Source organism: Oncorhynchus tshawytscha, linkage group LG16 (genome assembly GCF_018296145.1).
Source record: "Oncorhynchus tshawytscha isolate Ot180627B linkage group LG16, Otsh_v2.0, whole genome shotgun sequence".
In the NCBI taxonomy this organism is placed as follows: Eukaryota; Metazoa; Chordata; class Actinopteri; order Salmoniformes; family Salmonidae; genus Oncorhynchus; species Oncorhynchus tshawytscha.
The window spans coordinates 70,863,059-70,878,403 of NC_056444.1; the positions used below are offsets into that span (position 1 = coordinate 70,863,059).

At 38.6% G+C, this 15,345-nt stretch overlaps 1 protein-coding gene and 1 long non-coding RNA gene across 2 annotated transcripts in view; both read right to left on the minus strand.

Moving 5' to 3' along the window:
- Positions 1 to 268: 268 nt before the first annotated feature.
- On the minus strand, positions 269 to 1,004 carry LOC112216262. The gene is made up of 2 exons (XR_002948292.2): positions 953 to 1,004; positions 269 to 335 (listed from the first exon to the last, which is right to left on the minus strand). It is a non-coding gene; the product is annotated as an uncharacterized LOC112216262 (long non-coding RNA).
- Positions 1,005 to 6,835: 5,831 nt separating this feature from the next.
- The window catches only part of LOC112216263 (complement receptor type 1), a 61,751-nt gene continuing 53,241 nt past the window's right edge, over positions 6,836 to 15,345 (minus strand). Inside the window, exons 26-30 of the mRNA XM_042299930.1 lie at positions 10,618 to 10,659; positions 9,937 to 9,978; positions 9,434 to 9,479; positions 8,977 to 9,051; positions 6,836 to 8,633 (exon numbers count right to left, since the gene is read on the minus strand). Coding sequence (XP_042155864.1) covers positions 8,991 to 9,051; positions 9,434 to 9,479; positions 9,937 to 9,978; positions 10,618 to 10,659 — 191 coding nt within the window. The 3' untranslated portion in view covers positions 6,836 to 8,633; positions 8,977 to 8,990. The remainder of the gene's footprint in view (positions 8,634 to 8,976; positions 9,052 to 9,433; positions 9,480 to 9,936; positions 9,979 to 10,617; positions 10,660 to 15,345) is intronic.

The window sequence follows — 15,345 nt, forward strand, 5'->3', positions numbered from 1 at the left end:
CCACCCCATACTCACACTTCTAGGAGCACACACAGTGATGAACGGTCAGGATAGGGAATCTTCGTTAAGGAGGTAACCCCCGGACCCTGTTGGTTCTCGGTTCTTCTCCTAACTCTGTGTGTGATCAGCAATGCTTCTATATGTACATACCTTATTGCAGTGGGTAACGAGGACCCAAGTGACTCTCTCAGCTATTCTAATGGCAAAGGCAGTGGTTAACAGAACCTGGTATGGGCCTTCCCAACGGGGCTGCTTCCAGTCTTTTCTCCTCAGGGACTGAATCCACACCCAGTCTCCTGGTTAGATTGAGTGAATCACCTTCTCCTGTAATTCACCTGTTGGACATAAAATGTTGGACATACGGGTTTGGTTAACAAACAGTCTTCTCATGTGTTCTGCTAGTATATCTTCAACTTCTATGTCAGCCTGTTCTGGTCTCCCTAACTCTGGCATTCCACATGGTCTACCTGATTAGCTGAAATGTAATCCATTGTTTAAAGAAATAGATCCCAGTAAACTAACTCTAGGGATAATATCTGGACCTAATATTTTAGCTACCATAATCGTGTCCGCCAAGTAAGTTGGAAATACTTCCACCCATTTGCTATATTTATCTATTCTAAAAAAAATATATGTTTTTAACCAGTTGCGACGAGCAAACCCGTATCCGGGAGCGTAATCAGAGCCTCAAACGCATTAGCATAACGCAACGGACATAAATACCCCTAGAAACTTTTCCTATTCATGAAAATCGCAAATTAAATGAAATAAATATATTCAAACACAAGCTTAGCCTTTTGTTAACAACATTGTCATCTCAGATTTTCAAAATATACGTTACAGCCAACGCTAGACAAGCATTTGTGTAAGTTTATCATGGCATAATGCTATGCTTTGCTGGCAGCAGGCAACATTTTCACGAAAATAAGAAAAGCAACCAAATTAAATTTACCTTTGAAGAACTTTGGATGCTTTCACTCAGGAGACTCCCAGTTAGATAGCAAATGTTCCTTTTTTCCAAAAATATTATTTTTGTAGGCGAAAAAGCTCCCGTTTCTTCACCATGCTTGGCTGAGAAATCGACCGAAAAATGCTACAAATATAACGCCAAACTTTTTTCAAAATTAGCTATATAATATCGACAGAAACACGGCCAACGTTGTTTAGGATCCATCCTCAAGGTGTTTTTAACAAATATATTCGATAATATATCCGTCGAGGCAGTTGGTTTCTCATAAGAAGCTATTGGAAAAATGGCTACTTCAGTATTTTACGCAAGGTTTTCTGCGGGAGACACCATGTGACCACATACCATATATGGTCCCTTACAGCCATTCTTCAAGGGAAATGCCTAAAAAGACGTCACAATGCTGCTCTACCATCCTTCCTCCCTGTTTACACATGGCTCTGCCCTAGTGTCAATATTGCTGCATATCTAAACAGTGACTTAGGTAGGCTGATACTATTTGATCCTTTATTATGAGCCTCACACTTACAAATAGCTTAATTTGCTGGCAAATGTACAGCATCTAATAGATTCAAAATCAACTGAGCATGTGTAATAGGTTTCCCAGAGGTATTTACTTGCAGAACTCTCAACTGGGGCTGCTTTCTTTGCCAAAACCTTGGAGAATTGCATTGTGCATCTCTTTCTCTAATTACACCCCCCTCTACCAAGTCCTCAAGGGTGGGAGTAAACTCTTTTATAGCCTCTGGCTTTCTGTGGGGGTGATGGCCACATTCAACAGAGTCATTGTATCTCTTCTCAACAGATTAACTGGACATATCCTGGAGTTAAGGACTGGAATGCATGCCTGCCCTCCCGACATCTCTTGTTTTATAACCAATGGAGCAGACAGTCTCTCTACTGTCTGATGTCCGGAAGCTGAACGACCAAAATCTTTTCCCCATTTATTAATACTCCTTCAGGCTTAAAATATGTCCTAAATACTTAATATAAGTCTACCATAATTAAAACTTATTCTTATTAACTGTATAACCTTATTCAATTTAAATAAAAATGATAATATTAACATATCAATTTTACCGCCTTCTTTGTGTTAAATTTCACACAAAAATATAATGTTGCGATAAATTTCACACAAAGATATAATCTATATACAACAATAGCTAACTACCTAAGGGGAAATAAAACGTAGCTAGGTCATTTATAAAAATACTACTACAGGTCAAAAGATAAAATACAATTTCAAATAACATAATCAGATCAAAACTACTACACTGAAACACTCCACAAAGAAAAATGATTGTACCCTTATGGTCATAGGAAGATAGACTTAAGGAAGCCTATCCTTAGTCAAAGGCTATGCCCTTTCTTTCTTCTCATTGGATCAAATTACAAATATGTCTTAGAACTTTAAACTCCATCATAATTATCAATTACACAAATGACCTTAAAATCAGTATTACAAATGACCTTAAATGTATTATCCAAATGGCTTTCCAATGATCAAACCACAAAGGAAAGTCATGATAGAGGTCATAAGTCATACCACCCCTTCAAAGAAGTGTTTGTTACTATATTAGACAAATTAAAGAAAAACCGTCAAACATTTTCTACATGTTGTATCCCAGAACATTCCTTTATCAAAAGAATTCACGTGTTTAATTAAAACTCAGAAAATAAAACTTCTAAAATTCCATGTGTGTGCGTGCCCCTTTAAGATATCGTAGCACTAAGGCAAATGGAAATCTCACCAAACCCAAAAGAAATAGTACACGCAAATCCAAACATAGTATTTTAAAAACACCAACAAATAGTTATACACTATTTGTTGTGTGTAGGTATTTGCAAACCCCAAGTTAAAAACAAACAAAACCTAATAATAATGATGATTCCACTGTACTCCCTCAAATCATTCATTTTAAACTTCCTCAGTGTTTATATGTACCTAATTGAACATGCGCTACCCTTAGATACAATTATCCTGGGGAGAAAGAATCCTGTTGTTTAATAAATATCAAACCTTTAAAAAGTTGGTGCTGTCTCATCAGCGTAAGAGTCAAAACTAACTATTTTTTTCACTCATAGCTACAATGTTTGCATGCCCCAAAGATCAATACTTTTCAGCTCGTACATTGATGATCTTCCTTCTGTCTGTACAGAGTCTGAAGTTCCAATGTATGCAGATGATGCAGTGATAAATGCATGCAAATAGTAAATAACAAGCTACACAAGAACTCACTACAAAGAAAACAACTAATGCCGCTGAGACAGATGTCTATGTATCAGGTATGTATCAGGGGAAGAGCTCCAGGTGGTATCCAATTTTAAGTACCACGGCATCATACTTGATTCCAACCTCTCTTTGAAAAAGCAAATGAAAAAAGGTAACTCAAATAAACAAATTCAACCTAGCTAATTTCCAAAACATATGAAATTGTTTGACTTCAGAGGTAACAAATTGTACTTCAAATCTATGATACTCCACCCCTTAACATACTACCTGACTAGTTTGGCCCAAGCTTGCTTTACAACATTAAAACCCATTCAGTCTGTCTGCAAACAGGTTCTCAAAGTGCTTGATAGGAAGGCCAATAGCTATAATCACGGTTACATTCTCAGAAAGCATGAGCTCCTGAGTTGGAAAAAATATTTTGCAATACACTGACGCATATCTTGTATTCAAGATTCTAAATGTCCAGGCTCCCCCTCCACTCAGTAATGACCAGACATTGTTCCACGTAATGGAAACAGATTATGTTAGAATACATTAAACTTCCTGCTCAAATTCACCAAGGAACAATCATCAGAAACTTAACTTTTCCTTCCAAGACTTTAAAAATAACATGTAAATACATCAGTCAACTCTTTTAGAATAAAAAACATTTCGGTGAGCACAAAACTATCGCAATTACCTATCCGCTTATTATTAGAATTCATTAGATTTAGGTAACTGTCTCTTCTTTGATTCAGTTATTTAAATACTACTCCATTCTCAATATGTTATTTCAGCTGACAACGTAATACATCGAAATCGCCTCGCTGTTATTTTGAATTAATTAGTCTTTCAATTTAACCTAAACAAGCTATTAAAACGTTCAGTCTATATTTTAAACAAACACTAGCGACCGTATCTTTCCAGGCAAACATACCAATAGTTGAATTACAATCAGAAAGCCAGATTTTAGTCCATTGATGCATAGACTGGGAAACGAACCTGAGCCTCTCATGTGGCAGCCATTGAAATGACAAAAACTCCCCACAAATAACCCTATTTATAATTGTCTATAGTCGTAAAATCAGACACGCACTACCGAGACAATTCCCAGAAAATAGCCCTAATTTAAAGGTCCAAGCATTTCTCCGGCGATGATTCTCATTACTCTCGCTCTCGTTGTTTCTGTCTCTCTCTTTCTCTCCTGATTGTTGCGCCTGTCCTTCCCCTTATGTTTGCAGTTTCGGTGGTTGTGTCCTACTCGGTCACAATGTTTACAGGGAGCCTTACACTCAAAGGGCGAAATATCCTGTCTTATCGCAATTGAAACACTAAATTATCGTCTGATCCTGTCCATTTTTCCCTTCTCTCTTAGGTCCCTTTCCTTAAAGTCTCCTTTATGCTTATCTACAATTACCCCGATAGTTACTATTAGCTGCTCTGCTCCTTTCTGTTCTTTCTTTTTACAGTCTCTGTGATTATGGCCTACTTTATTGCAGTGTTTACACGGCGCCTCACAATCTCTAGCAAAATGACCAGGTTTGTTACAGTTAAAGCATCTATCTCCCCCTTTCTCTTGACTGTCTCTATCCAGACTCTGGTTATGGGAATCGAGTCTACTGAGGGCTCTAGGTCGTGCAGCCCATGAACACACTCTTCCCTTTTTACGTCCTCTATCCACTTTTCTCAATTTTCTCTACCTCTATCCACTTTCTCAATAAGGTTGCTAAATCCTGTTCTCCTCTCTGTGGCTCTTCCTCCCTCGGCTCCCTGAGTACCAGCATATGGGGGAGGTGGTAACGGGACGGGCGGTGGCTGCCACCGTCTCACCACCACCACCTCGTCGTCTGGATTTTCCCTCCACGCCTGGTCTAACAGGGAGGGGTATAATTTGGGTTTAGGTGGTGTCTCTATGGGAGCCGTGGGAGTCCTTCCTGTCTGCTCCTGGCTACCTACCCCTTCCTCCTTAGTGGCTACCTTTTTCTTTGCCCCCTCGACTCTCTTCCTAGCTTCAGTCAGCCACACCCTGGCGGTGTCAAGCCCTTCTGCCGGTTGCTTCTCTGCCTTCTCCCCACATCCCTTATGTATCCGTTTGATCATTAATTCTAGTTTTTCTATATTTAAACGTCCATCAAATTCGTACTTCTTTCTCCATTTCGGGCCAAAATAAATGTTTCCTTGGCCTCCACATATCTCTCATCTCTGGTTAATTCCGGAATCCCCTTAGAGGATTTACTACCCATGTTTATTCAATTATTATTGTCGTTATGCTTCTCACAATCTTTGTGTGTTTCTCTATAATCTGTTATCCTTAATCTATGTGTGTGTACTTGTACTTTCTATGATTAGAAATACAGGTACCTCCTGTTAATTTCCTCTAGGATCTTAGAATAATTATTTGTATGACTTTTGATAGATTATTAGGTCTCACATGTATACAACACCAGAACTCTTACGTTCAATAAGCTATTTCCCAGATGTTGTAAGGCCCTGGTTAACAGCCCATTTAACCGTTGTTTCTTATGACTTTCAACTGGTTAATATATCTATCTTAGATGCAAGTAATTATCTTCTTATCCTCGTTGAAAACTGTCTGTGTGTGTGCTTTTTATTTTCTAACTCAATTACTAGTTATTTCCCAATGTGTATTCTCTCTGTGTGTGTACCTCCTTTCATGGAATAATCAGACCTCTTTTGCGCCCTTCTGGTAGATCTCGACTATCCCTACCAGAACTCTTACGTTCACCAGAACTCTTACGTTCGCAGCCTATATTCTCAATATTAGCTAGTTTAAATCGACAGTGGCCACAGATGCCTAGGGTCATTAAGGACCCTCCCAGAACTATGTTAAATTTGGATCTATGTCCAATTCCTGTCTTCCATTTGCACAGAATACTTGGTTCCCTTTAAAACATTTTTCTCCACACAAAATTCTAAAGACAGGTCACCAGACATAAACCCCTTTGGATATTCCAGTGTCTAACACCCAGAGTACATTAAAATCCTTTACATCATTTAATGCAATCATACAGATATTATCCCCTGAATCTGTGAATACAGATGAATAAAGGAAAAAAAAATACCCCATTGGCTGCTTATTACAGAAGGGAGGAAATCAAACTTCACACTTATTATTCCTGGCATGAATTCACACTTCATCCTAACATACACTCTTCAACCTTTATGAACTACACCCGATGACATGAAAACTTAGCTAATGCAGCGCAGGATTGCCTCCAAAAGTGTGTTGCTACAATAAGGATCCCCGTTACAACAGTATTAGCTACGTAGTTCCGCTTGTATTATAATTTCTCTCGCACAGCGGACACGTAAACAATTCAAACAAAAGACAACGACATAACCTGTAAGTCTAACTGTCAGTTACACATGGAACTATATAGTAAGTGCTGTGTGTTTCCCAGAATCTGGGGGACTGTGGAAACCTCTGGTGGCATGTCTAGTAACATGTACATTCTTTTCATGATGTATGACCGCATTTCCTTCAGCAAAATAAAATATTACGCAGACCAATCTGAGATGTGTAAATATTAGGTCAAGAACCAACTGCCATGACCCAAATCACAGCATAATGTAACAGTAAATATAGATACTAGTTCAGTATCAAGAGTAAAGCATGGCCAAAGACAGGATGCTGGTTCATGTTAAAATGATTGCTGTTTAATTGATTAACTTAATGTACAAACAAGTGCTAAAAATATTTTTCATAACTGGCTAACCACAACATAACAGTTGTGGTCCCACACTGAATTTAACAGATTACAGACACACTGACACCAAAGACAAGTACAGCGTATAGGAAGCGTGATTAAAATAAAGACATTGTTTCAGCTTTAGCAGCGACTGCATTCCCAGTAAAAGCTGCATGTCAACCAATCAGAAATTACCTTTACATTGTGCAATCTGTAATGCTTCAGCAATACAGATTGAATAGAGCCACTACAGAATACATTTTACTCTGTTGGAAATAGTGGTTTCAAAGATCAAGTGAAAGACGACATTCTGGAACATGTATTTTCATTCCATTTTGAAAACATGGCAAGTGGGGTTGTCTTGTGTGGATATGTTGAACACCGCGCTGCTTAGTAGGGTACATTGATCAGAATAAAGCAAAGTCACTGTAGGCTATACAATAGACATCAAACTCCAAAATATTCTTCATTACAAGGCATAGTGAAGAATCCAGAGCACATTGAGCGTTCAAAATGCACTAAGCTGAGCCTGATATTACAGAGAGCTGCAGGTTTCTTTCCTATAGAACACCATGACCCAGATAGTGACATTAACCACAGTGCAAGACTATGTACATTTACTCAAGGCAGTAATTCAACTGTTGGGTATGGTGGATGTTATATTACAAGTGGTTGAATAGCAGATCTCCAATACATTTGCGCAATCTGCTTAAATCAGTTCCCAGTTATTCTTACACATGCAATGTGAGCCAATTACACACAAATCCAGAACAGTTTAGAGGGAAAATGTGTCACAGAAACATGACTCATCTCTGAAAATAGACATAACATTGTAAGCATGTATTTTCCCCCATTTAACTTCATTAAAACAAGATGCATTTACATTCTTTTAAATAAATCTTTCATTATCTTATCTATAATATAACTCCAAGACAATACAAATAGGCTATAAGTGCAAATAAAGATTCCAAAGCTGGATCATGAGTCCTTGATCCCTCAAAGAACTAGCACACTTTACAAAATAAGTATACTACATCAATTCCATGGTCTCCTTATAAAACCAACCTTTTTAAATGAACCTGACATTTACACAATTAAAGACCAAGGCCAATGATTAGAGCTAAAGTTAGTGAGCGCCCATTGATTCTCCAAACCCGATTTTGTTAATGAACTCCAGGTTACATTCAACACATCTGCAACCTAGTCTATGAAACCAGTGTTGACCTTTGGTGGTATGACTTTATCAAGACATTGGTGTCAAACTGCATGATATATTGTGAGGTTTTTTTTTATATTGCAAAGGATAGGATTTCCTTAAATCTTCTTTCAGAGGGGGTAAAACTGGCTTTGTGATGCATGGTCGCTCTAAAGAGCAGCTTCCATACATATGTGGGACTTTTAACATCAGAATGTAGGCAATGAGATGAGGCAGGCTTAGATGAAGAAAAAGTGATGTGTGAAGTACACTGGAAACATGAATAGTTATTAACTTATCAAGGCCACTCCTTATGCACAAGCTTCCAAATGGGAGGGAACCAATACATTCGTCATGAGGTTCCTAATCATCACATAATAAAGCTTCCTTTGAAAGGATATCAACCATTCCCGGTAATTGGGAAGGGCTGCTGCGCTCATAAGCGGGAGGGTAGTAGATGATTCGGAGGCACCGTCACAGCAGCCAGTTCTCTGTGACTCCTTTCTCAATGAAGCAGGAGACGACTAAGGCAAATTAGGCTACTTGGCACTAAAAATAAAAACAAAACATCAAAATAAAATTGTTAGACAACTCCTGAAAAAATATTTATTTATATACTGATAATAACTATCTACCCAGCTAAACAAAAACCAACGTGGACCTGTGGAACACAAACTGGATAAAATCTGTTGGACTGACACATATCACTGAACAGCTGCCACAACATGTCAGCTTGAAGCCAAGTTTGAGATCATTATGTTTCAGTTCAAGGTTCATGCTCACCCTTCAAAAAAACTAAACATTTTGTATTTCACTGCCAATTCATTCTCAAATCACATACCACCCACCTTTTCTTATTAAATAAAAACTGTGTGCTCAGAAGCCTTCTTACCATGGCAGAGGATGCTACAACTCATTGTCTTCAGAGTTTTTAGTGGCCACATTTGATGAGTAGCCACCTCGAGAGCTGTAACCCAGAAGTCGAGCACCGGTCATCATCCGCTATTTCTCAAACTTAGAAAACCGCCACCATTGCCCACCACCTAAGTGACTACCCCTCTAGACCTCTTCAATGACACACACCAACCAGCTCAATGCTAAAAGAGCAATACACTTCTGACATGGCCATTGCCTTCACTTTGCTCCACTACTGTGACTGGTGTATTGATATCAAAACACCAGAAAGCTTTACAAACGTAAATTATGCAGCTTCAGCAGAAACCGGCATCAGTGGTAACAGTGCAAGAACAGATGAAACTGAGCTCCAAAAATGTATGAAGAAAAGAGGGAGGAGCCATGACAAAGCAAGCTTTGGTTGGATGTCAGTTAATGAAATGAGAACTTCTTACCTTTGTTTAACTTTGTAGACTGCAAATACTGCACCACAAATAATGGCTAGAAAGAAAAATAAATATGAACCCATAAGGTATTATTCTGTTTAACATCAGAGGTAGTTCATTTTTACTTGGCATACATTTTAAAACCAAAACATTCCTGCTCCTTTTCCCTTATTGTGAATATAATGAAAAAACAATATTGGTATGCCAGTAACAATAGCAAATTATTATTAAATAACTCAGTTCTGCACAAGAAACAAAGTCTATACATTTGTGAGCATGTTCGAAAATTATTTAATAGTACAGCAACAAGTACACAATTGTTTGAACGATAACTTGATTTGAAAAGAAAGTTGCCAATCCAATGAAACTCTTAAGAATAGTTCTGTGAATTTGAGCAAATTCCCACTTATTAACATAACGCTAATGTTAGACTGCAATAGAGTACAGTATCTTCCTTGATTGATGTTATCCACATAGCTCGTCATTCAAAAATAACATCTGCTGCAACTTACCAAGTCCACCTACAACACAGCCTGCTATTACCCCAGTGTTGTCTGTAAATAAATAAGCATAGACAGAAGGAAGGTGACATGAATTTGCAGTGAAGATGACTCATCAATAGTCTAAATACTGCTTGAACCATCAAAAGATTCCATCCTGTTGTGCAACAATCGATAGATAACATTAGGGATGGGCAGGGTTATTCAAATATGAATGGAGTTGGACAGGGAATGCTGAAAAATAACCTCAATTAGTCAAGCTACTTTAGCTAGCTAGCTAAACCACAATTTGATGCAGTCAAGGCACTATCAGATAGTATGATAGATAACTTAAGGCAGCAACAAGTTTGTCGAACTAGCGCGAGTCAGTTTGGCTACTTTCTCGGTCTTGCTCTCCCCTCTGTGCCACACAGACGGTCAGATCGCAGCACACAGGCTCCCTCTCGTCATGCGAGCATTGAAGTAGACAGAAATTACACCAACATTTTCTTTAAAACATCTATTTCGACTCTCCGGATATCTGAAAATATGATATTATTTGAATACTGAAATAATTTCAAATGCCCATCCTTACATCACCAACCGACTGCATTGTCGGGGGCTCATAAGTAAGCATTTCACTGTTGTATTCGGCACATGTGACAAATAAAATGTTATTTGACTTAGATAGATGGCAACTGGGGCACAGCTTACCGTTGGCCTTTGGGGTTAGATCAGTGGGACGGGGTACACGATCTGTAACAAAGTGACATTGGGGTTAACACACACACACAAATACAACATTCTGATGTTGGATAAAACAAATCAAAACAATGTAGTGAAAGAATGGAGGTGGTGTTAAGTGTTAGAGCTCGGCGATATGGGAAGAAAATATTCATATTGCGATACATTTCCTGAATTGATGCGATACACATTATGAACTTATTGTTCTATTGTTAAGTCTATATTTATTATCATCCTTTAAACTAAACTACCAGTCTGATGGTTGTAGCCATCAATTGTCCCATTAACAATCATCCATATTAGCAAAAATGTCATTTCACATTTCTGTAGTATAGGCTACTTAACGTAATGAACGATATCAACAAAACGCGATATGGTCGCTGTAGAGAAGTTTATCATTCCAGCTCTAGTTTGTGGCATGGCATTTCAAAACTTTATTTCCGTGTTAGAGGCCATGAGCTCACATAGCTCAAGGTGGGATTCAGCCGTTTGTGAGGACAGAGTGAGGATTACTTCATGCATTTGATATGGGTTAAGATTTTCTCCATGACCACTTGGCAGGTACATTGTTACTTATATTCAGATCACAATCAATCCTTTGTTTCAGGTGAAGGAGAGTCTGATGGAGAAAAGACACCATAAACTACCACTGGATGCCATCCAGATTACATTTGAATGTATAATTCAAGTGTCAATGGAAGTTTAGACAAATAACTTGGGGAATTTAGTGAGCATACTAGGCTGTGTATACCACACAGAACCAATGACGATTCTTCACCTCAGCCAGAGACTGACATTAACTTGGTGTTAAGGTCATTCAAAAGCCTCAGATTATTATCACAAAGGATCAAAGGTTAGGCTAATACAATGAGTTAATGTGTTCGGTGACAAAGTGTTGGCAACACTAAAACAAATATGTGAAGGTCATTCAGATGTTTAAAATTTTACCCCGTTTTCTCCCCAATTTCATCGTATCCAATTGTTTTAGTAGCTACTATCTTGTCTCATCGCTACAACTCCCGTACGAGCTCGGGAGAGACGAAGGTTGAAAGTCATGCGTCAACCGATACACAACCCAACCAAGCCGCACTGCTTCTTAAAACAGCGCGCATCCAACCCGGAAGCCAGCCAATGTGTCGGAGGAAACACTGTGCACCTGGCAACCTTGGTTAGCGCGCACTGTGCCCACCCGCCACAGGAGTTGCTGGTGCGCGATGAGACAACCCCTCCCTAACCCGTACGACGCTAGGCCAATTGTGAGTTGCCCCACGGACCTCCCGGTCGCGGCCGGTTACGACAGAGCCCGGGCGCGAACCCAGAGTCTCTGGTGGCACAGCTGGCGCTGCAGTACAACACCCTTAACCACTGTGCCACCCGGGAGGCCCTGGAATGAGATGTTTGACGAGCAGTTGTCCACATACCTTTGGTCACACGCAAACATTAGGGCTGACCACATTTAGTCGACTGTTGATTTGCCTAGTCGAGCAGTGGCAAATTAAGTAAAAAAATGTTATTTATTTTTTAAATGTATGGCATATGAGACACCCGTCTGATTCACGCCTGTCTGGAGTGGACTAATCCATTGCGGAGGCCGCAGGGAAGGCACACCAGTATCTCCAGTAGTACATTTACCGTTAATTACCATAATCTCTAATCGACAATGTTAATTTGGTTACGGTATTTTCGGTTAATGCATATAATTGTCCGATTAGGTTAGAAAACACTGAAGTTTCCAAAACTGCCAAAATATTGTCTGTGATATTATAATTTTATATATATATATATATATATATAATATCCTGAGGATTGATTATAAAAACGTTTGACATGTTTCTGTGGACATTACGGACAGTATTTGGAATTCGTCTGCGTTGTCGTGACCGCCCTTTCCTGTGGATTTCTGAACATACCTTTGTTTGTTTGGCGCGTTATTTTGGATATAAAAATCATCTTTATGGATCAAAAGGAACATTTGTGTAACTGGGAGTCTCGTGAAAGGTAAAGGATTAATTGGATTGCTTTTCTGATTTGTGACCAAGCTACTTGATGCTAAGTGTACATAATGTTTTGTCGAGCGATCGATAAACTTACAAATGCTTGGATTGCTTTCGCTGTAAAGCATATTTTCAAAATCTGACACGACAGGTGGATTAACAAAAGGCTAAGCTGTGTTTTCCTATATTGCACTTGTGATTTCATGAATATAAATATTTTCAGTAATATTTAAGATGGAACAGAAAATATGGTGTTGAAGAACGTGAGGATCAGGAGTAGGCTACAGTACTGGGCTATTTAGTTAACTTCTTTGGGACTGGGGGGGCAGTATTGACCAGCTTGGATAAAAAAGGTGCCCAGAGTAAACTGCCTGCTACTCAGGCCTAAAAACTAGAATATGCATATAGTAGTAGATTTGGATAGAAAACGCTCTGAAGATTCTAAAACTGTTTGAATTATGTCTGTAAGTATAACAGAACTCATGTGGCAGGCAAAAACCTGAGAAAACAATCCAACCAGGAAGTGGGGAAATCTGAGGTTTGTAGTTTAAGTCATTGCCTATCGAATATACAGTGTCTATGGGGTCATATTGCACTTCCTAAGGCTTCCATTAGATGTCAACAGTCTTTAGAACCTTATTTGAGGCTTCTACTGTGAAGTGGGGGTGAATGAGAGCTGATTCAACCAGAGGTCTGCCAGAGTGGCATGAGCTGACCACGCGCACACACGTGAGAGCGACCTGCGTTCCATTGCATTTCTGAAGACAAAGGAATTTTCCAGTTGGAACATTATTGAAGATTTATGTTAAAAACATCCGAAAGATTGATTCTATACATCGTTTGACATGTTTCTACGGGCTGTAATGGAACTTTTTGACTTTGTCTGGACCTAGTGATCGCGCCTCATGAATTTGGATTACTGGACTAAACGCGAACAAAAAGGAGGTATTTCGACATAAAATGGACATTATCGAACAAAAAAAAACATTTGTAGAACTGGGATTCCTTGGAGTGCATTCTGTTGAAGATCAAAGGTAAGTGAATATTTATAATGCTATTTCTGACTTCTGTTGACCCCAACATGGCGGATATCTGAATGGCTTGTTTTTGTGTCTGAGCGCTGTACTCAGATTATTGCACGGTGTGCTTTTTCCGTGAAGTGTTTTTGAAATCTGACACAGCGGTTGCATTAAGGAGAAGTGGATCTAAAATTCCATTCATAACACTTATGAACACTTATGTTTTTCTGTAAATTGATGTGGCTCTCTGCAAAATCACCGGATGTTTTGGAACTACTGAACATAACGAGCCAATGTAAACAGATTTTTGGATATAAATATGCACTGTATCGAACAAAACATACATGTATTGTGTAACATGAAGTCCTATGAGTGTCATCTGATGAAGATCAAAGGTTAGTTTCTCTATTTCTGCTTTTTGTGACTCCTCTCTTTGGCTGCCAAATGGCTGTGTTTTTCTGTGACTAGGTGCTGACCTAACAATCGTTTGGTGTGCTTTCGTCATAGCCTTTTTGAAATCGGACACTGTGGCTGGATTTACAACAAGTGTATCTTTATAATGTTGTAAACCAGTGATCTGGGTCAACAGCATCAATGGGATCAACTTTTTTTCTACGACTACAAATCCTTTTCTTGTCGTCAAATCCCTGCCAAGTCAGGTAACCTAAGCGCTTCCAAATATGGAGTTGCAGGTTTGCCATATCTGTCATGTTTGTGCATCTCTTATGTGCAAATCTTTATGGCAGTCATTTTACTTAAGGACCTTGGAAATGCAGTTATATATCAAAAAAATATTGTAATATATCAATTTACAAATACAAAAAAGGTGTTTGTTTTTGGATAGTGAACTGCATTTGTGGATAGTGATTTACATTTGTGAATTGGTGCTTATTTTGTACTGATCATGATACACAAATACAAAATGCATGCTGTGAGTTGATATCACGATATTGATGCCATACGCTCCTGTCAATCTTGAGTAACAACAGACCTGATTATGCATAAAACTAGGCCTAAGTTACTTGGCCTAGGCTACCTGGCCTGCACACAGTGCAGGCTTACAAAAATGTGCCTGTTTGGGAATCTGAAACTATATCTGATTGTCTTAACGCACAATCACCGTGGAGCTTCTAAAAGTAATTTTTCTTCGCCTCAAAAAGCAAGTAAACAAAGTCCGTTTTTACATTCATTGAGAATGAAAAGCGCTCCTCAATGTAGCATAATTGAAAAATCTTTCCCTTTTGATAACTACTAAGCAAGAAAGGGCAGAAAAAGAATCACTCTGATCTGGTGGAAATGTAATTAAATAGGCCTCGCTGATTACTTATCCTCACTGAGGCCCCAGCATATTTCATACAAGGTTGCATGTTCACTAGTGCAAGCTTCAGGCAGGACCCAAGTTAAATATTTGATACTATGTTTCAAGTTCCTTGCAAACAGGCCATGCATAGCCAATGTGATTTATAGGATATTTATTTTGATCAGGATATTTTCTACCTGCGGCGCTGCAAAGTTTTTATTTGTTGGCTTTATGTAGGCTATTTTTACATATTGGCAATGGCAATAGAAGTTCTATCATTTTCATTTAGATAGAATTTTGATTAACCACATGACATTGAGTTTCAGATATGAAGACTATTTTAAATGAAGACTTTATTTTAAATTAAATTAAACTGTTCCACAAA